General features: G+C 36.0%; 2 protein-coding genes and 2 long non-coding RNA genes across 5 annotated transcripts; 3 read left to right on the top strand and 1 right to left on the bottom strand.

Moving 5' to 3' along the window:
• The first annotated feature begins 422 nt into the window (after window positions 1-422).
• On the top strand, window positions 423-4,775 carry LOC147568268 (uncharacterized). The gene is made up of 3 exons (XR_015231010.1): window positions 423-2,006; window positions 2,103-2,292; window positions 3,085-4,775. It is a non-coding gene; the product is annotated as an uncharacterized LOC147568268 (long non-coding RNA).
• A 775-nt stretch (window positions 4,776-5,550) lies between these two features.
• On the top strand, window positions 5,551-7,542 carry LOC147568267 (tetraspanin-3-like). The gene is made up of 2 exons (XM_086654721.1): window positions 5,551-6,339; window positions 7,052-7,542. Exons 1-2 carry the CDS (start codon window positions 5,827-5,829, stop codon window positions 7,394-7,396), a joined length of 858 nt encoding a protein of 285 aa, XP_086510847.1. The 5' UTR covers window positions 5,551-5,826; the 3' UTR covers window positions 7,397-7,542.
• A 735-nt stretch (window positions 7,543-8,277) lies between these two features.
• Window positions 8,278-13,346, bottom strand: LOC147568266 (uncharacterized). Its single transcript, XM_086654722.1, has 10 exons — window positions 13,075-13,346; window positions 12,470-12,500; window positions 12,232-12,380; window positions 11,460-11,551; window positions 11,335-11,342; window positions 11,111-11,182; window positions 10,773-10,940; window positions 9,756-9,851; window positions 9,057-9,179; window positions 8,278-8,568 (listed from the first exon to the last, which is right to left on the bottom strand). The coding sequence occupies exons 1-10, from the start codon at window positions 13,092-13,094 to the stop codon at window positions 8,479-8,481; spliced, it is 849 nt and encodes a 282-aa protein (XP_086510848.1). The 5' UTR covers window positions 13,095-13,346; the 3' UTR covers window positions 8,278-8,478.
• Window positions 13,347-14,443: 1,097 nt separating this feature from the next.
• LOC147568265 (uncharacterized) lies at window positions 14,444-20,997 on the top strand. 2 transcript variants are annotated; one of them, XR_015231009.1, is made up of 5 exons: window positions 14,444-14,605; window positions 14,688-14,769; window positions 18,072-19,648; window positions 20,209-20,305; window positions 20,683-20,997. It is a non-coding gene; the product is annotated as an uncharacterized LOC147568265 (long non-coding RNA). The 2 variants fall into 2 exon arrangements; XR_015231008.1 differs by having other exon boundaries at window positions 18,072-20,305.
• Window positions 20,998-22,058: the final 1,061 nt, after the last annotated feature.

Here is a 22,058-nt window from a genome sequence, read left to right as displayed (position 1 = left end):
TTATCAAAATCCAGATAAAAATGAACGGCGAGCTTTATATCTCACATAATCGACTGAACTGATTTAATAGATAGGATATATAAAATGATGATGTGGGCCAATTGAGATACACCTTGAGTTTTATTTGAGTGTCTCAACATTTATTGTTGCCACATCATATTGAGATTTAAGTTGAGTATTGCATTAGAGAGTGTTTTTTGTTAAAAACTCAAGTAATTTTAGGTGTCAATTGAGTTTTTCAAGTTGAGTATTGCATTAAAGATGCTCTAATATAGCAGTTGGGGCATCCAAAAGAGACCCCAATGACAATATTTGGGGCCGGAACGGGGTTGGAATGCCCAACGGCTAGCATTGGGGTCCCATGATTTGAATTTTAGGAGCCCAGGCCCAACGTTGGGTTTGCTCTGGTAGAGGGAAAGTTTTTTAAAATTGGCGGGAGGGAAAAAGAGTCGATTGGGATTTGAAGGAGATGGGATATGAAACGGTGAAGATGGTTTCTTACTAAGGAGAAAGTTCTCGAGAGTCAAAATTCAGGCATCAAATTGTGTTTTGATCTTCGTTCAATAATCGAGTTGGAATGACAAGAACTGATTGATTGATTAGGGTTTGAACATATTTATCTGATAAGGTCGAAGAAAATTTGAGGAACACATCTTCTGAAAGCAGGTATCTGGACTTCATTTCTCAAAATTTCCCCCTCTCAAGGTTTTATGCTTTCTAAGTTCAACAAAAAAAAAAGGTTTTATGCTTTCTTGATGAATACATTAGCATTCTACCCTTTTATGATCCAATGGTGGAATCAAGAACGACCCTTCAGTTTTCTCATTATATATACATGTATATATTAGCAATGGATTCTTGAGACTTAATTTCTTATTGATTTTGTCCTGAAATTCTGTTAAATTTAGCAGAAGATTACATTTGACCTAACTTGGAAAGATAAGGATAATATTAGAGTTGATAAAAGTGATTTTGTGGCATAATCTTCTCTAGGATGTTGGCCTCATAACAAGTATGAGCATTGTAACCTAAGGTGAAATTGCGTGCATTCACGATGACTGTTTGGGATTTCTTCTCAAATTTCTTGGGGTCTCAATGGATATCTCCCAGGAGTGCGGATCTTCGCATCACTCAATGGAAATGTTTGAAATAGCCTAAAAAAAGGCAAACATTTGTGGTGTCTTATCCGACACCATATTTTTCGGCTATCTGGAAAGACCATAACAAGTCGATTTTTAAGGATGCTGAAGTAGATGTGCATACCACCATTTTGCACTCTCAAGCCAATCTTTATCAGTGGAGCATGCAGATGCAGTTGGCTGGGAGAACCTGACAAACTTTAATTAGATTGATGCATTCTACTGTTTTCTCATTCAACAGGAGTTGCATGTCATACCACTGGAGGGTTTTCTTCTTGCAAACTCTTGGTCTCTTCATAGTTCCATGCCTTTTTGTCCAGTTGCAGAACTTGTAGTTTCCTTTCAGAAGTGTTAAATGGAGAAGGAAACTTACCTGCTTGAACTGATGACCATAGACTGGTGACTTTCGACGCCACCGAGCCTGGTGCTACGTGAAATGAAAGTTACTGGAAGGAACGTTCTGAGTTCTGGAAGTGGGAGATTGACATTTCATAGGTAGCTGGAGAGATGAGTGGCTCTAAAGTTTGAAACTTGTCTATGCTCACTTTCTAAATGATCATCAACTACTTCCTTCTCTCCTACAAGCTCGGCTTCTTGGAATGAAATCGATCCTTGGTCATGTGCTGATGGGTTCCATAACATTTTAGCGGGTCATCAATCTTAGTGCAGATTTATCTTTTCATGGTAGCTGGTGACTGAAGGGTGAACCTAGAGAGAGGGACGTTCAGTGAGGTATCCAATATCTTAACATACGCTCGATGAGTCCCAGGTGTATACAGACTATGAGGGTCTTTTGGAACACCAAAGCATCATAAACTTTACCTCTTCTTAGGGCGATTTTCTCTACTCTTGTAACCCTCAAAGCAGGTAAATTGATGTATTCCCATTTTTTGTCATTATATTTCTTTCTGTTCTCCGTTTTATGATATCTCAAAATTCTTTTGTTGTTGGGTTCATCCACAGGAGCTATGTCCCCGCCACTAGTTCATATGTATGCTTGGAGCTGCAGATTATAAGATGGATATAGAAGTTTCACAATGTTCTTTCTGGTCGTGTTCACTTGGCTACAGTATGTGGCGATCCTCCATATAATTCGGTCTTCTGAGTAAACTGATGAGATATTACTCCATACTGCCGTTTGAGATGCTACTCGGTAACTTCAAATTTATTTTTAAACATGCTATATGTAGATTAAGGCACCAATTTTGGCCTTGTATGTTGTAAGTTTAATGGACTTGCATAATATATCAAGTGCATATAAAATTTTCCATCCAGTTTGCCGAAGGTACTGAACAAATTATGATATTTGACTGGAAGTTCCGCTTGTCGCTAGAGATGTCGAAACTATCCTTTCAAGTGACTGGGTAACTTGCATACTAATTAGTATATGCATCCAATTTTCAGGCATTTAATTCTATATATGTTGTTTTGTTGCCCCAGTATCTATTCAGGAAGTAGCCAATTGTCTACCCATAGCATGGCAGTTTCTCAAGGTCATTGTCAAGTAGTAGAATGAATTCCCACTGTCTGAGGAAAACGTGAATAATAAAAAAAAATTGAGCTTGTAAGGCCCGTTGAAGTCCCCGAATACATCAGCTTTTATTGTCGTTTCGGGCTTCTTTGTAATATTTTGCCTTATCAGAAAAACTCGTCAGAAAACTAGATTTTTCCTTCAGTGGGATCATTACACGAGTGGTGCCCGTCTGGCTCATGAACAAAACCTCTCCCATGTGGGGATCAACCCATTTTGATGAGATCTTACAAGAAGCAGAAGGTGTTAATTTCGTCCTGTGACAATGAGAAGCAGTTAAGGTCTTTAGTATATAGAAAATGACAGTTTTATAGTATGACAGTAAGCTCCGCTATTTGTACTTTAGGGTTTAACTCTCTGATCCACATATACCATAACTTGGCCGCTCAACTGGTTTATTTTCCAAATGTGCAGGTTTTCTATATATGTCTGGACGTCTGGTCATGAGTTATCTGGCAGCTTGATTGGGACCATCTCCACATCGGTTGGAATGTGCAGAGGTAAGTTTTCTTCATGTTATGATTTAGTTCTTCATCAAGCTGCCCTTTCTATGTAAGAAAAATCTGTGGACAGTCTTTATACGCTCCTCTCATATGAGAGGTCTACTTGCAGATCTCTTCTGCTTGAAATGGTTTTATCATGTGACAAGATTGTATCGGCATACTACAAACCCCCCCCCCCGAAATATTCGCCACCAAAAAAGCATATATGCGTAGGCCACTAAAAGCATATACTCCAAGGTCAAGTATAACGATCATAACATGCACCTAACAAAGACAAATGGGGAGTCTGTTCATGTAGGGCGGTGTGAGAAGTGACACCATACAAATATCTAGTCGGTCTATATGTACATTCCAAGGTCTATACATATGCATAGTTAGGTGGCAGAACAAGCACCGTTAGATCAGATTACTCTATAAGATCCAAAGGTTGCAATGATGCCGTGTATGTCGTAAAAACCTCTCGGCATTGCAAATGTGGCAAGAATGTTGGTTAATGACTTATCACTTCATTTAAAGTTTATTCTGAAGTAGATTGAAAGGTATGAAAAGATAAACACATAAAACAAACTAAAAACGAAAAGAATGGAATCGGAGAAAAGGTTAGAATATTGAATCTCAACACTTTTTTACTACTTCAATTCTTTTAACATAAGTTTTCATCTCAAAAAGAAGATCGCAACTTGTTGATTATCTCTTATTTATATTTTACTTCATACGTTCCAAAGTAGGAAAATCTTATCTACTTGAGAGCGGCTTCTCCAATTCGTGATATCTAAATTTCTGAGTGGTTGACTCTAGACTAAAAATTAAGATTTTAGTCTGAAATTATTTGAAATGACTATTGTTGCCCCACCTCAAACACGTTAGTCATAGATGAGTCGGATTAAGACAAAGTGAGAAAAATAAACACCACCTTACTTAATTATGGAAGTCGTATCACGCATTTGATCCTCAATTATTATTGCTTCCTTTGCTTGAAAAAAATATAATTGATCATATAATTAATAATTTAACAGTCACTCTCATAGAGTAGTACCCACAAAAACTTCCAAGTGCATTCATTTTCAAACAAGAAATCATGAATAACTAAAATATCTATCTACCAACCTCTGATAAATACTGATTAGATTATGTACATAAAGAAAGCAGAAGTTTAGTCATCCAGTGTGGAAGAAGGCAGCATCTTCATATTTAATTCTTGTTCTTACCCAAATCAATTCATACATTATGACTAGTTGCTGACTTCATTAATTGCATTAAACTAATATAATTCATGATTTTATTACAATATATACAGATACATATCCCATTAAGAACAATTTTTAGTGCAGGAAAAGATACTGTAATTAGCCAACAACTCTTGGTTGGAGTGGTAAGAAGTTTAATCTTCCACTTTAGAGGTCAAGAGTTTGAGGCACGCTGATCATTCAAAAAAAAACATACTGTAATTTTTTGAAATGTTTTGCTGGAAAAACAAATGTTGTTATTTTGTGTCATATATAGCGAGGTTCATTCTAGTTGCGGATATCGCCTCCTCCTTAATTATCTCCAGACTAGTAGATTTATGAGGCTCTAGGAAAAGGCTTTCCATGTTGTCTAAAGGTCATGACTTGTTAGCTTTTGAATAATTCTTTGAGTTAATTCCTATATTGCCCCCTACTTTGTGACCAGCTTCAAATATGGCCCCCAAAATTCTGTAAATTCAAATATGACCCCCTTTTTTGATGTAATTGTCCTAACTACCCTTCATTTAAATCCTTTTTCAAAATTAAAAATAAAAATAAAATCTTAATTCCACCTCATTTCCCTCTCCACCGGACATCTCTCTCCATGTCAACTCTCTCTTTCTCCACATCACCTTTTTTTCCAACTCACCTCTCTCTCTCTCCAACACACACCTCTCTCTCTCTCCAACTTACCTTCATCTTCTCCGATTGAAGTTGCCGGCCGGAAAATTTCCCGACCGGCGACCTCCCAAATTTTTTTTTTCTCATCTCTCTCTCTCTAAAAATCCGCCGAAGGGTTCCCTTCGGCGGATTTTTAGAGAGAGAGAGATGAGAGAAATTTTTTTTTTTTTGAGGTCGCCGGCCGGAAAATTGGCGACTTCAATCGGAGAAGATGAAGGTGAGTTGGAGAGAGAGAGGGGTGAGTTGGAGAGAGAGAGAGGTGAGTTGGAAAGAGAGGTGATGTGGAGAGAGAGAGTTGACATGGAGAGAGATGTGTGGTGGAGAGGGAAATGAGGTGGAATCAAGATTTTATTTTTAATTTTGAAAAAGGATTTAAAGGAAGGGTAGTTAGGGTATTAACTTAAAAATAGGGGGTCATATTTGAATATACAGAAATTTGGGGGCCATATTTAAAGCTGGTCACAAAATAGGGGGCCATATAGGAATTAACTCTAATTCTTTTGTATACCAAAAAGCCAACAATAATTTGACTAAAGAAAACAACTTTTCTAAAAAAATATCTCATCAGTGTGAAGGTTCAGTATACTCCAAGCCAAAACTGAAACCTCAAAAAAGTATCAATAAAAGATTAAAACAACTTTATTAAATACCCATGTTTTCTTTTACACTAAAATTTCAATATCTTCAAAACCCTTGGTAAAGAACACAGTCCAAGAGAGAAGAGAAAGTGAGTTTTATAGAAGAAGATGAGAGGAAGTAATACTTTGATTGGTGTGATAAACTTTGTGACTTTCTTAATATCAATCCCAATATTAGGAGGTGGGATATGGTTAAGTAGCCAAGCAAATAACACAGATTGTATGAAATTTTTACAGTGGCCATTGATCATAATAGGAGTTTCAATAATGGTGGTATCAATAGCTGGTTTTGCTGGTGCTTGTTACAGAAATACAGCACTATTATGGGTTTATCTTTTTTGTATGTTCATTATTATTGTTGCTCTAATTGGGTTTATTATATTTGCTTTTGCTGTAACTGCTAAAGGTTCAGGTAGAACTGTCATGAATAGAGCTTATCTTGATTATTATCTTTCTGATTATTCTGGTTGGTTAAAAGAAAGAGTTTCTGATGGAAGTTATTGGGGAAAGATTAGTTCTTGTATTAGAGATTCAAAAGTTTGTAACAAAATGGGTAGAAATGTTGGTGGTGTTCCTGAATCTGCTGATATGTTTTACCTCAGACATCTCTCTCCAATTCAGGTAACCCTATCTTTTTCTCCTTCTAAGTTTTTTTAAGATCTGATTAGGTTATTGAGTTTTAAATGATTTTTTTGGGTTTTGTTCTCTCTGTCTCTGGTAGAAAAATGGAGTTTTTCATCAAATCCTGAGTTTTCTTCCTCTCTCTTTTAGGTTAAGTTCACAAATTATGATCTGTAATATGATGAGAAGTTTGAAATTTATTTTGGGTTTTATTTTCTACTTGAAGATCTTGGGTTTTTGTTTCTTCCTGAGGATCTTCAGAGAGAGAGCGTCCAACGAATTCTTAACCGAGTCTCTCTACATCCTGTCCGACCACATACGCCGACCTGAACTCTGCAAGATCTTCGGAGAAAGAAGGCCCAACGTATTCCGGCCTAGGTCTCTCTCTACATCATGCCCGACCACATACGCCGCCCGGAACTCTGCCAGACTAGTGGTCCGGTAGAGTGTCACGATTGTTATTTGACACATTATGATCTTCTGAACCATGCTAACATTTTACATCTTATAAATTGATAAAACTACATCATCTAGCCTGACACGTTTTTCTTGTTTTTTCTACTAATTTGGAGAATGAAAAAATTGTGTCGTTTCAATAAAGAGTACACCAAGGGTACATTTAAATGCTCTATAAGTATAGTTCAGGCATCTACAATTTGTGTCGTTTCAGATACAAAATTGACGAATATTTTATTGATTTATTCTTCTGCAGTCAGGATGTTGCAAACCGCCAACAGAATGTGGCTATGTTTACGGTAACGAAACGTTTTGGACTCGGGGAGGAGGTCTAATGGGTTCTTCAATTGATTGTTCAATATTTAGCGATGATCAAACACAATTATGTTATAACTGTCAATCTTGCAAGGCTGGAGTTTTGGCAACTCTTAAGAAGAACTGGAGGAAGGTTTCAATTATTAATATTGTCGCAGTTATAATCCTAGTTATCGTTTATGTAATCGGTTGTGCCGCTTTTAGGAACAATCGAAGATACGATAACGATGAATCTTTTGGTGAAGCAAGAATGACAAAGTCACAACCAAGTAGGTATCAATTTTAAATACTTAAGTAATGTATTAATCTAAAGCTTATGTCAAGTGATGTTTTCTAATTGGGGTTTTGTGTACAAAAAAATACTTGAGGGTTGTTTCTTATATGGTTGTTGGTTTTGTTGTATTGACTGATTGGTGTGGATTTCCCTTTTAAGTTTCCTCGTATTTTCTTTACTTGTGCGTATCCCTGTCAATAAAACTCAAAGAGGTATCTACTCTAAAAAGAAGAGAGAATTAGGGTGTTTACTTGGTGGGATTAGACATTGAAGTTCAAGAAAACCATTATTAGAGCATAGTGGTCCAAAATGGGCCAGACCAACCATTTGTAGTAGTGGTCCTAGCTTGATTAGGTAAGTTTGTCGTCTGACAAAAATAAAAATCTGAAATGTAATAGTAATGCTATTGAATGATTCCTACAAGACACGGTCTCAGGGCCTCTTAAATGCATCACATATTTAAAGTAAGCAGACAAAACATCGTCATTTTCATATATCAAACATGGATCGTGTGCATACAAATATTTCGATCAAAGCAGGCCAAAAAATGGCTCATCTTCTCTAGCTCATCCTCTTTAGGTATTATCAGTCATGAGGAAACAGAGCAAGTTCAGGATTTTGAACAAGAGGAAGGTGTGAAAAGTGCAGTACAACTAATACCTCAAAATTTTCTCAGATTCTGTAATGCTAGATTTATGTAGCTTGAGTCACAAAATAACGACCACGTCGGGATCTATGATCCGTATCTTAAGCAGTTTATAAGTATCAATAGCATGGGCAATGTGAATATTAGGCATGACAAAAATATCATAGCACGAGGAATAGCACAAGTTGACATGTCCGAGGAACCTTATCCGTCTATACGAAAACAAATGCTACTAACACGAGGAATCTTGAACAGAATAAATTTTTATAAAATAAACAATTGTTCTCTATACAGAATTTTCCTTCTTTTCCATCACATCTGAAGAATAATGGCTACTATAAGTAGCTATTTGTTTCCAAGTAATCGAGAAATAGTAAGAGGTTACCGGGTGTCTAGCCAATCTTCAGGTTTTAATGCAGCAAAATATGAAACCTGTTTTTCAAATGCTCTAGGTTGTGATTAGATGCTTCATAGTTTTTTCACTATCGTTTAAGTCGAGTTCTTCTCCATTAGGCGCTGAATTTACCTTGCTCAGTTTCTGTATTCACAAAGATAGACTTACTTAAGCATCATTTCTACGTTTATCCGGAGATTTTCACAATATTTGCTCTAGTTCTGCACAAGTTTATAAGGTTTCTGCTGATTTTATCATCAATGGGAATATAACAGCTCTTTCTTCGAGCTCGAAAAATCAAACTAGGTTATCAATCAGAATATTTTCCAATTAATAACCTATGTCAACCTCCAAAAAGGTGAAAAATATAATTTCTGACTTATTCAAGAACTCGTATCTAAATTACGGTGACGTTGAAAGTTATTGCCATTAACGTACAAAGAAATGGGCACGAGGTGTATGTTATACAGCATTAAGCATATCATAAAAGGAAAATGATACAGGACCAAGATCTAAAGTAGACGGATAATATAATCGAACTAAAATATAATGAGAAAAGTGATTTAAATCCATTCATGGACTTATATATATATATATTCCGTTTACTTTTTTGAGGTCTAGAAGTTGCTTACCTCGTTCAAGGAAGAATCACTCTGTTTTTCAAGCTCACGAATCTGTTCCATTGTCATCCCGAACCATTCATCTATCCAAGCAAAACAATTCCTGTGACTTTCCAAAAAGAGTGCCCTTTCACCCTGTAAAGATACGTCCACGAAATCAAAATCTTTACTTCTACTCTACACAATAGTTAAAGTTTTGACAACCCATAGAACATTACTTTCATATGAAGCACATAGAACTATAGAAGTTTATCGCAATTGAAAAAACATTTCTTCAAAATATTTCGCGAGTGATTTAAACGAATATGCGGTAGGCACCCCATGATTGACTAAGGCACTCTTGACTTCTTGAGTGCCTTTGACTTTGAAGTACAGGCTCTGTAATTTGTTAAGGGGCCGTGGGCTTCGTGCAGTGAAGTGGGCGGCCAACTCACTTGGGTGCCCAATGGACCCAAGCGAAAGAAGCTCGATGGTGCCCTACGGAACCAAGTCAAAGGCGCTTGGGAGATTTTATAGTCAAACAGGGGATGCCTATAAATTTCAAATCGAGAAATTGCAAAAGTATGTGAGCAAACATTCCGTGAAGTATATATAATTTTGTGGAGTGTATAAAATTGCAAATAATAGCTCCTACAAAGCCTTCAGGATGCTGGGAAAAAATCAGATAGCTAAGATAATATTTACTTAAGAGTATAATTAGTTGAAACATACTGCAAGTAAAGCTTGTTCGATCCGATACCCGAAACCCCAATATGGAGCATCTATAGTGACCAATTTGTACGCTGTCATTACTGGTTCACATGTATCCTGCACATCATAGAAGAAGCTAAGTTTATTAAAGCATAGGCAAACAGGCAGCAGAAATAAAGACACTACAAAGCAAATCCTCAACTAATGGTTCTGCACTCACTATTCGTGTTCACGACTTCACACTGGCAGGCATGATGCATGAAACCATACAAGAAATTTTTTTGTAATTTTATCAATAAAAACTTGCAGGAAATAGCATTGTAGTAATACCCATTCCTCATCTGACCTACGGTTTTCGTGTAAGTCTTTAGGTCAAGATGCAGATTATCCACGCAATTTAGTTTCAAGATGAACATTGCAAACCAAGATTTTGTTTAGTTTGCTTGAGAAGAGAAATATTTACATTGATTTCTACTTTCGCAGTTTTGCATCCCTTGGGAAACAAAGAATTGTGGTTTTCTACCCTACAATTTTTCGATCATTCAGCAATCAGGCTCCATATATCCATGTTTTACTTTTATTATTTTCCTATTTAGTAATTGACATTTTGATAAATAAGTGAAACAACTACGGATAGGATATCTGTTACATGGAACATTACTCAATATGTCGTCCAGATAGGATAGTGGGTTGAACTTCTGCAGGACTAGTTACCAACTCAGACTATGGTTGCTTATTCATCTGAGTGTAAATCTATTGCTTTTATCATATGATAAAACTAGATTAGTTCAAATAAGGGTGTTGCCCGGTATTAACTAATGCAAAGAATGAGTTCACAAACTAATGAATATATATGAGAAAATAAGTTCTCATAAAGTTGAGCATGAATGAAGGTGAATCTTTGGGGTTGCTCATTTAAGCAACACATCCACATGCATCAATGAGAATGATCAGTTTGATGCGGATTAAGGTTCTGAGAGAATCAGCTACTTGAAAAGAAAGTAAAGATGTTAAGGTTCATGCTAAGGAATCTCAAACCTGCCATCCCTCTACAAGCGGACCCCGGTTTGTCCTCAATGATTTGAATTTTGCCAAGTCCTCATGGTTCGTACCAACAACATAACTCCAATAGTCTCTCACAGACGAAGCTATGTCAATAACTTCCACTTCCCTAGTCGCTAGTTGTTCCTTGCTTAAACCATGCACCTAATTTATCAATAATTAATTAAAGTCAGGCGAATAAAGGATCCCCGTTTATGCTAAATATGGATAAAGATATGGATGGAGTGAAGAAAAAGAAAATAAAATTTTTAAATCAAACAATCTAGCAAATCCACTCATCTAGAAAAGACTTCTTTTTTCATCTTGAAACTCACATTTTCAGAGCTTCCATTGTCAGCCTTATGTATAGTTTCAATGGTTAGACTGAACCTTCCAAAGTACGGGCACTGCAAAAAAAAAATTGAGCATATATCAGACGAAATGGTAACAATATGCATACTAACTGGAACCTACACAATAAATTATTTTCTTAAAGATAAACCCGTTAAGTACAACTTCATAGACATTAAAGAGTATCAGAGCATGTCAAAAAGATTACCTTGATCACTGCATAGTATAATCCCAGCGACCAGAAAAGGGCAAAAACAAAAATACTATAATCAGTATAAGGAACCACAGAAAAAATGAACCGAATAAATCTCGGGAGTATATTTTAGGACAGACCTGTTTTGCATCTTGGGTATGCATTCCAAGCCTCTTCTTGCATGAGGAGAGCATCTGTTGGGGCAAAAGTTGTCAGCCAAGCAGGAGCTTTGCTGCAGAGAGTATAGATATAAAAGAGATTATGAACATGGCCAAGGAATAGGAATGACATACGAGGAAGAGCTCATAATTTTAGTGTTTACAGCAACACCCAGCCAATCACCAATCTAGATAATTAAAAGTAAAAGCAACCAAAAGAGCTTTAATACCACTTATGTGGAAAGTTATTGTGCAGCTACATCAGGAGACAAAACCTTCATGTAAGACGAGCTGATACTTAAGAATAAGAATTTGGCCGGGTTTAGGTCAATTTGTGCCTTAAGCTCAAATAAAGCAATCTAAAGTAATAAGCTAATCAAACAATGGATAATTGTCACTAAAGCTCAAATGGATTTTAACTGTTATTCTTTTCCAAATCTGTTTTCAATGTTAACTAGGTAGAATCATCGTTGACTAGATGCCAATGTAGTTCTCAACCGCCATAGAATTCCATCCTTTTTATCCCACTCCAGCAATGTTCTTTTACTCGAATTCAATAAAGTTATTCTCCATTCTTCACATCATCTTAAATATAACCCAAAAACCACAAAGTTACGAGCTAAAAAGTACACTATCTTGTCTTCCTTAATGCACATCCTTGTTTCTAGATACCATTACCAATCCTACTAGAAGTCTACAACTCCCAATGGAAGACCTGAAACTCGAAATCGGAAATAGAGAAATAAGAGGATACCTTTGTAAGTGATAAACTTTAGATGTGTATTGACCCTTCCCAAACACATTGTCTTTAAAAGCCCTATTTTCTAACACCTCCACCCCTTCACTACCCGACGTACTTTGTTGTTGCATCTTCATGACCATGTACATCTGAGCTACCTGATACTGCAAGCGACCATAAATATAGCTCAGTCAATGGATAAATTTCATACTTAGATATCAACTTAATACTCAACTCTGATCATTTTTCTTACCTCATCCAATGACATGGGCATAACAATCCGACTATTCCCATCGAAAAACTAGGTCAAGGAAACCAACCATGAGAAAAATTCTTAGTTCCCCATTTGCACCCACAACCTCATAACTTCAATCCCATATGCAATGAACAAATTTCCAATTTTACAAGTCAGGTTTATCTTTAGAATGACACTACCTAGACGTATTGTTCGAGCAAGGTGCTTTAGAAAAACAAGTAATTAACCCCTAACACTATATAACAAGCTCATAAAGGTTGACGATGGTGGAATTAAATTGAACAAAAAAATTAGTGTTCTAGTATTCTATATCAATGAAATATACCAATTTTTCTATAATAATTCAGATTGAACAAAAAAAAGGTTGATGCTTTTACTCCAGTTCAAGCCCAAATTGAACAAATTTATAATCAAATAATTACATTAAGAAACTTACCCTATATACAGACAGATTCATCTCCAAATATAAACAAATTAAGTAGTTCTTAAAATAGATGAAATAGGAAGTTTAAGTATAAATGGGAAGAACTAATTTAATGAAGAGCAAAAACTGATTTGAACTAGTTCCATAATTAGATTCTAAAAATGAAAGAAAAGGATACAATTCTCTGATTTGAACCATAGTTAAGCAGACAAGTCTGGTTTCAATGAAGAGCAAAAAACTGATTCTTGAGGTCAATATGAGAGAGATAAATTAGATAGATTGTTAACAAGGGTTTATCAGGTTTAGAGAAGAAGAAGAAGAAAGAGGAATCTGGTAATAGAGGCAGAAAGAGAGAGAGATAAGTTTAGAGAGAGAAAATGATGATCAAGAGAGAGATAAGTTTAGAGAGAGAGAAAATGATGAAATAAATGGTGGTAATCACGCACATCCAGCGCAAAATAGCAGTTCTAAAGTCTGACTTCGCTTTACAACGGTCGTGACACGGCAAGAAAGAAAAGTTTGACACTTCCAGCCCCCATTTGAACTACAAGAAGAAAAAAAGGAAATTTTTCTCCCATTTCATTTTAAAGTCCATGTTATTTGACCCGAATTTTAGACCCCACCATAATCGGCCCTATGGTCGGTCTACGTTAGAGGCTTCGAGCTACCCACATAAACCAAGACCAGTCTATGATTGACTCTAAAATTCGAGCCCAAATAACATTTTTTTGTTTTTTTAGCCGTCTCCATCAAGAATCCATCATTGATGGCGTCCACAATTTTAATTAATTTGTTCTCTGAATTAGACTTATTAGTGGATTTGGTATTTGGTTGGGAATTATTGAGTGGTGGGAATCAAATTCAATCATGGTTATCTTTTCCATTTTTTTTAATTACATATCCTTTGTTGGGTTTATATGAGTTGTAGAGGCATGTTGTGTGGCATTTGGTGGAATTCGTTTGGTTTTTTTGTTGAAATGGTAATCGTTTAGTTATTCAAGTTAATTGAATATTACCCACTGATATTTTAAAATCTTTAAACTCCAAAATGATTAATATAAGAGAATTCTTAATCTGAATGTATGAGTTAGACCCAGCCCCGTAGCACCTCTTCGAGCTTTGGGGTAGCCAATTTTGCTTAGTATTTTAGAAATTTGAGAAAGGGTATCGAGCTATTGGGTAAACTTCCCATTACCATATTTAAACCTCTTACAATAATTACAATCTCCTTTTTCTTTCCTATTAAACTTCTTTTTCTCCTTCTTCTTTGTTTGTTCTTCAAAAATGAAGTAGGAAAGAAAGGTTAAGAAACAACGGTTGCTTAAAGTTGACCAAAGTCAAATAAGATGACATAGACCTATCACTAGGCACACAAAAAAAAAGGGCCGCCTAGAGAATTTCCCAAAGTTAAACTGGCCCAACTCATCGCTGGGCCTTTAGGGATCAATCTTGGACCGAACCAAGTATGCATAAATCAAGACCCGAGTTTATTACCCGCACCCGCCTTTCTTAGGGTTTATATAAATAGAAACCCGGGAATTACTAACAATCTTGAATACTCCTCTTTTCCGGATTTCCCCTGAAAGGGCTAAGAAGGATTGAATCAAGAAATGGGGAAACAAGAAGAGAGGATTGATACGCCATGGATTCTTGAAGATCGTTCTCTCATTGTTATTGCTCTTCTAGTCATTGCACACCTCATCGCTGTCGTAATTTCCTAATTCTTTACTTCAATCTTCATCTTTCTTTCTATTTCTGTTTTTTAACTTGATCTATTATTATCTATTTTAGGTTTACTGGATTTACAGGCTAGGTAATGAAAAACAGATTCAACGAAGAAGAAAGACAAACTAGAAACCCTATTTTGCGATAGGTACATTTTTAAGCTGTTTTCATATATTTGCTGAGAGTTCTTGTTTTTCGATTTTAGTACGCCTGTGTAGAAAATAGCATGTTTGGTTTGCGATTCAAAATAATAATAATTTGTATCTGGGGTGAACTTTATACATTGTTATTGAAATTCATCTAGGAATTGATGATGACCAATTTAATCTAGAAATGAATCTTACTGATCACATAAAGTCAGAGTTCCGACTATTATTTCTTACTGTTCTCAAACTCAAAACAGTGATAAACCAAAATCATATACGAACAGAATTAACTTAACAAATGATCAAATTTGATGAAGGACAGACGCGAGTACGTCGCGTCGCTCTTTCCTTAAGACAATAGTCGCACTGTATTTCGAACCAACAGTAATGTGATTTGCGTCCCAAGAAACATCTGACATCTATCTTAGCTTTTTGATTTGGAGGTTCTCTCTGATCGAAAAACGGGCGAATTCTTGTAAGCACTGCGAGTTTATCTTGACTATTCTCTGAATACTTGTTACTTTGATGTCTTTTTCAGTCCGCGTTATAAGTCTTTTATAGACTAAGAACAAATCACCATGGTTGTTGGATCAATTGTCACAATGGCTGTTGAGTCCAACGTGCTTTGGCCAGTCAACGAGACTATTTTGGTCTGTTGGATGGTGATCCGTGTGATCACCACGGGAAAGACCTCTATAAGAAAAGATCTTGTACTTCGGATTGCATCTAATGTACCAAAAAGAAAGGCTCCCACGCTTCTGGCGTGCGTGCGAAGTGCAAAGTGCAAAGTGCAAAGTGCGGGTGCCTCTAATTCGCCATAAACGCCCATTCGCCACGCTCGTATGCGGTTTGCGTGGTGCAAACCTTGCAAAGCACTATAGCAAGTTTTAATACCCAAGTATATATAAGTCTTCATAATTTTTTTTACTACTAGATGTGGGACTAACTTTAACTAGCTCCCCGCTCCATGTTATAACTCAAATTTCGAATGTTAATATCTCATTCATATGAAATCTGGTTTATGCAAATCTTTAGTCGAAATTAAAGGCCTCGACAACATGAACGCAAATGTATATGTTTCAGGCTGTTTCGACAAGTGAATCCCACTCAAATATGCAAAAAACATCTTCAGCCTTTTTGGGTCAGATTCCAACAAGTATGTGTTTCCTGGTCCATTTTACATTGGTGGCCAATACGTGGACAGCCAATTTTCTTATACGGACAACTATTTTATGTGGACAACTATAAAAATTAAATTTTTTATATGGACAACAGCTTTCAAGGGGACAACCCTCTATTATTTTTCACTCTAAGTCCTCCAAAAATTAGAACTTTATTTTAACTTCTCCCTCTGTTTTTCCATAAACCCTGGACTTTAGTCTTCTTCTATTACTTCTTCATCACCAACAAATTTCTAGGGAGAAAAACTTTGGAGTTGCACATTTAACCCAAAATGTAATTAGTTTTTTCCCTTGAAAAAAACTCAACAGAAGATGAGGCGTCCCCACAGCTCCTGGTGGTGGTGGTTTGAGAAGGGAAGGTCACTCACATAAAATACCATTGTGAAATCTACTAATTGAAGTTCTATTAGGGAACCCATTACTCCTCCAACTACTGTTGTTTGTTCTTGATATTGGGTTTTTCCCATTTTAGCAAAATTCCTCTATAAACTTTACCACATCCACCAAACCCAAGTAGATCTTTATCCCTGAAACCCTTTGTTGCCCTTTAATTCATCACATGGGAAACTACGTGGGCCAACTTCGATTTCCCATGATTCCATGGAGGTTTGATGACCAACCTTAGTTTAAAAAGAAACACTTGTTGATGAAATCTAACTACAATTGCTTCACTCTGTTTACAACGAAATTCATAAGATGAGAAACCTTTTGTGCTGTCCAATAGTGTCCTTCCATTGGTGGATGAGCGGCATACTGGTTGCATCTTCTTTGAGAAATACAGTTGGTGAGTCGAAGGTTGATATCAGGATGAAACCCTAACCTATGGCTTAAGTTCGATCTAGAAAGAAAATGGCTATTGTACTAGATTTGAAACAAGGGTTTAAAGAAGAAGACGAACAATTAGGTTTTCTATTTTTAACTATTGTATTTGTTAATGGTCCTCGGATTAAGTAGTGTTAATATTCAAGTCCTTATAGAGTTGTCCCCTTATTAAATCAAAGTCAACTAAGTCAAACATAGTTGACTCGCACCGAGCTTGAAAATAGTTGTCCATATAAGAAAATTGGTTGTCCATGTATTGACCACCTTTACATTCGGTAATTGCCTTTTGCCATTGTTTGCTTTTCCATCTTATTAAGCTATGCAGTACGACTCGGCCGAGTCAGCCGAGTGACTCAGGACTCGGCTCGGACTCGGACATACACCGAGCCGAGTCCTGACTCGGATCTGACTCGGGTCGTTACTAGTATATGCCAGTTTTTTTCCTTTATTTGTCACATATTAATTCTGTTTTTGAAAATATTCTAGAAATACCAAAATTTTGCGCTTCATTCAAAAGATTATTAGTAGTAAGTTGCAATTACAAAGTTTATTAGTAGTAAGTATTTAAACCTTTGGAATAGCAAAAGATTTTCTAGAAATATACCAAAACATAGTTATAGAAAGTTGCAATTTAGTAGTAAGTATTTAAAATCTTTAGAATACCAAAAGATTTTTTAGACATAAAAAGAAAAATTTATTAGTAGTAAGTATTCAAAATATACCAAAGGATTTTCTGAATAAAATATTTAAAATACCAAAACATAGTTTTAGAAAGTTGTAGATTAGTTGTTAATTTTCAGTTTTGAAGTTTGAACATACATTTTGAAGTTTAATCATATTATATGGAGTACATACATTAGTAACTACTTATGGGAAGCAAAGAGATCGACTCTGGCTGACTCGGCCGAGTGACTCGGCTGACTCGCCCCCTGACTCGGACTCGGATCTTGGCCGAGCCGAGTCCGAGTCGTACTGCTTAGTTATTAAGGTCTAATAAACATCATGCTGTTTCGAGCTAATCGAAAAGTAACTTCCATCTTGACAAGGGTTAATGAATCACATCTCTTCATATTTTATTTTTGCATCACCAGAGTCCATTTGCGAATAGTTACTGATCTGGTTATGTTATCTTGAAGTCGATAATAAGGTTCTCAGTTGCTTTGAATTTAATTCGGGATCCAATCAAGTTTTGAAGTTTTTTGTTTTAAAGTATTATTTTTATGCTTGTATGGGATCTGTTTGTGGTGTCTCTTCTTTTTAATTCTTGTTTTGTTTCTAATCTACTTTTTCCATATTTGTAGATTCCGCTGTTTGCTTTTGAAAGTTCCTTCCTTTTCATTGAATAAAGATGATCTAGATGAGTTCAGTTTGCTCACATTGGATTGATTGCACAGCAAATGCTGCTTCCAGAAGTAATTACGTCCTGCAATCAAAGAATTGGACTAGGACCAGTAACACTAGTTTAAGTACATACGCGATTTCTTGGCCCAGATAGCCTTCATGCCTCATGCCATCTTTGCAGCAATGGAGAAGAGGAACGAGGTGGATGAGATTCATGAAACAAGTTATATCAAAAAATGGTTTCTCTAGAAAAGATTGATACATGGTCCTCAAGCAGCTTCTAGCCCACATATGGACCTATGTGCTTAAATGGAGTTCTTGTGGTAAACGGACAAGATCCAACATGTAAACATTGAAGAAGAAAGTCTTTGTGATAAGCAGATGTTTTAGCATTGAAATCATCAAAGAAATAAGCAACATTTAAATGGGGTCTATTGGCGTCTACCTCGGGCTTTTAAGTGGATAACACGCCAGTGCTGAGTTAAAGCGAAGTCTCTCTGCACGTACTCATCATATGATTATGAGAGTGAATCCTACTCACTAAGCGCCAATCTTCAGATGTTAATGCTTAGAGGCCTACACAGAAATTTGTAAATCTATCTAGTTCGCCAACACACAAAAAAGCACCTGTAGGGCCTTTATATTTGTTCCGGTGAAAGCCTAACTGATCTAAACTTCACACTGTCAATAGATTATGGCATGAGTGACTAGCTCTATTTTGAGTAACTGCGGTTATGAATGTGCTAAACAAGTAAACTTAACTGATCTGATGGAATCATCACCCAGTGTGAATGCCATAACGATTGAAGCAAGCTTCTGTTTGCCGGCTATGCGGATTACACTTGTGAGAAACATCTTCTGACTTATTTGATGCAATGAGGACAAACATACGTTCAAATTAAACGCTATCGTAAGAGTCAAGATTATTTATCAAGTTGCACTCTTCATTCCTATGTTCAATGAAAGAGTTTAGAGTTAAGCTTGTGAGGTATCTTAAAATGTAGTTGAATGGAGCAAGGGCTTCTTTCTCCATCAATAAGTTCCTTTAGTGGATGTCGATAAACTAGCTGTCCTAGGAAAGTGGGATTGGGTTATAATCTAACTGTTTAATAATGCAAAACTTCAGACAGACTGGGTTGTTTCTGCTTGTACGTTGCCCAAGAGAACTGCCGCGCCTTCAGGTTGGCACCTTATGGTCATGAACGATTAATTAGTCAAGAGGTTAAATGGTCGTGGGTTAGGAACCATCATTGTGCTATCATGAGCTCTGGAGAAGTTTTCTTGCTAAAAAAATCTCAGTGCATTACTGTATTTGTTTAGAAGGAATTGTAATCCTCAAGCGAAAAGTTATTCGTGACTAATTTCTGGATGATTCACTTGAAGAGCATTTTTTTTTTTCGGAAGAAGGTGATAGTAGATAGTTTGCTTCCAAGCTGTAATATTTGGTTTCGCTAGAAACATGTAGCAGGAGAAGGGATTTGGTAGTATAGCTTGTTTTTGTCGATATCTGGAACAACCCATAAACTTAAACCGGAAGGTATTGATGTAACTTGTGGTCCGGATCCGGATGGGGGTTGACCGACCCGGTCCCACGAGTTAATTTTATATAGAGTACATAGTTTGAAGGGTGACTGATCCCGAGCATATCGTGTTACGGAGTCCGGAATCGTGGGCTAGCCGATCCTGTCAGCAACTGCTTAGACATACACACACACACACACAAAACGCGCACACACACAAACACACACACACACAAACACACACATCTTGTGTTGTTCTGAATGTCTTAATAGTTACTACTCTGTACAGGATTCAAGTTAGTGGCCGATCGTGATCCCATCCATTTTCAGTTATGCACAAAACTGAATTCTTCAGCTGCATATATTTTATATGCACGAACATAGTTTTTGTATCATGTTCGTCATCTTGAGTCCTGACACACATCTGCCGTCAAGTGTCTCAGTAACTATTAACTTTAACAAAGTTTGTAGTTATTTATCTTTTTCTTGACATGATTACACGATAATAAGTATTTCGGTGCATGTACATAGCTCATTTCACGTGCAACTGAGTGACTGACCTACATAACATTATCAGAAAGGTTTTCGCGGCAAAGGATTTGCATATATCATGAAGATGTGAAACCATTCTTTTATGCTTTTGAAAGACCTCTCACAATGTGGACACTGAACAGGTTTGTATATTCACCAAGTTGGTACTCTATATGTCCCTACGCGCTTTACCTTATCGTTTTCGACTTTCGATTAATAATTTTCTTAGATAGTTTCCAATTTTTCAACTCCACTTCCATAATGATTTGATGTCGATGGGTCCCTCACAATTTTTCTTATTGTCATTTCAAGTCTAACTATTTTCAGTAACAGAACCATAACTAATAGGAACTGGTTATGAATGAACCTATGACATGAATGTCTCTCTTTTCGTTTTCGTTTTCAATCTGATTTTTTTGCTGGTTCCAGTAGTCTATCTCTATTTGGTTTTGATTGAGGTGTGGGTTTATCTATAGTAGTGCAAACTCCAAACTCAAACTGGTTTTAACTATTGTTGTAGGAAAAAGGGTAGCCATTAGAAAAGAAGATTTGCAACTTATGATGGATGCAGTGTGAAGTCACATTTCATTTAAAAATTGCTAGGTCATTGGACTTTGACAAGCCCCTATAGGTGTAAAGAGAGAATGTTTAAGTGGTGGGAGACATGACTAAATAGTCATAAAAAATAACGGAGAAAGTCCAAATCCTTTTAGTTTTGTGAGTGGGCAAGTTAGAATTTTGGGTGATACAATTCACACAACTTTGGGATTCAATCTCTCATATTATCCATTTATTATAGAACTTGAACTTGAATCTCTAAGATACTAGTTTTTCACTTTTTTGGTTTTGTGGTGTTAGTTAAAAGCAAGACTCTTTTTTAGAATAAGTTTAAACAAAAAAATAATTGACTAATAAAAGTGTTACAAATCCCTTAAGTGTATTCTCACCAAATGTTTTCTTTAATAATATAATAACTTAATAAGTATGAAATATGAACACTTCTATTATTACAAACTTACACAAAAAGGAAGGAATATATTCTCCAAAGAGGACAAGTCCATGTTTATATATGATTTTACTTAGATATAGAAGATAACGTTGGGTCTTCGAAAGAAGATATTGAATAGTGGTTTTATTTCTTCTGGCATATAGCCGAATGAGTTTTCTTTCCTTAAAAGATGTAATATTTAACACATCTATTAGGTGCAGAACCAGGATTTCAAATGAGCGGACTAACTTAAAGTTAATACAAACAAAATAAACTTCTAACTAAAACTTGCATACTTGCGAATGAGAATTAGCATCATTTTTCGTAAGCATGGTATCATTTTGTATTATAATTCTAATATAAATACTGATTTTCCAATTCAAAACATCAAAAAATATAGTTTTGAAGCATTATTATCTTAAGGATTTTAACTAGCTTGAAGTTCTCAAAAAAACAAAAGAAAAAGCTTGAAGACATTTGTTTTTGTAAATCTATAAACAAATATTACGTATGAACATACCTCAAACTTAATTATTTTTTCTTTTTACTGATAATTTTTTCAATAATCTCATTTGGTACAACAAGCAGACATATAGAGTTCCGAAGTTTCAATTTTGAAGTACATAAATCATAAGACAACAATTTCAATACATTTTTTTAATAAAAATTTGGTCTATTTAGCTACTGTTTTGTTTTCAAGGAGCAAAAGCATTACAGGTTATGTTATGTGGATGTGACTCCAACTAGAATGACCAACACAAAGTATTACCGCTAAACAATCAGACTAGAACAATTTTGATATTTCATTAGTATTTTCGGAGACCAGACAAGTAGCCTAGTCTTGTCTCCAAATAGGTTAGTCCATGTATGTATCTATCAATCTTACATAAAGGCTAAATCGATTTCTA

Source organism: Eschscholzia californica, unplaced genomic scaffold (genome assembly GCF_041429995.1).
Source record: "Eschscholzia californica isolate CP2 unplaced genomic scaffold, dmEscCali1.0.p SCAF_1, whole genome shotgun sequence".
NCBI lineage: Eukaryota > Viridiplantae > Streptophyta > Magnoliopsida > Ranunculales > Papaveraceae > Eschscholzia > Eschscholzia californica.
The sequence above is the reverse complement of the archived record's forward strand: the minus strand, read 5'-3'. Positions and strand labels throughout refer to the sequence as shown.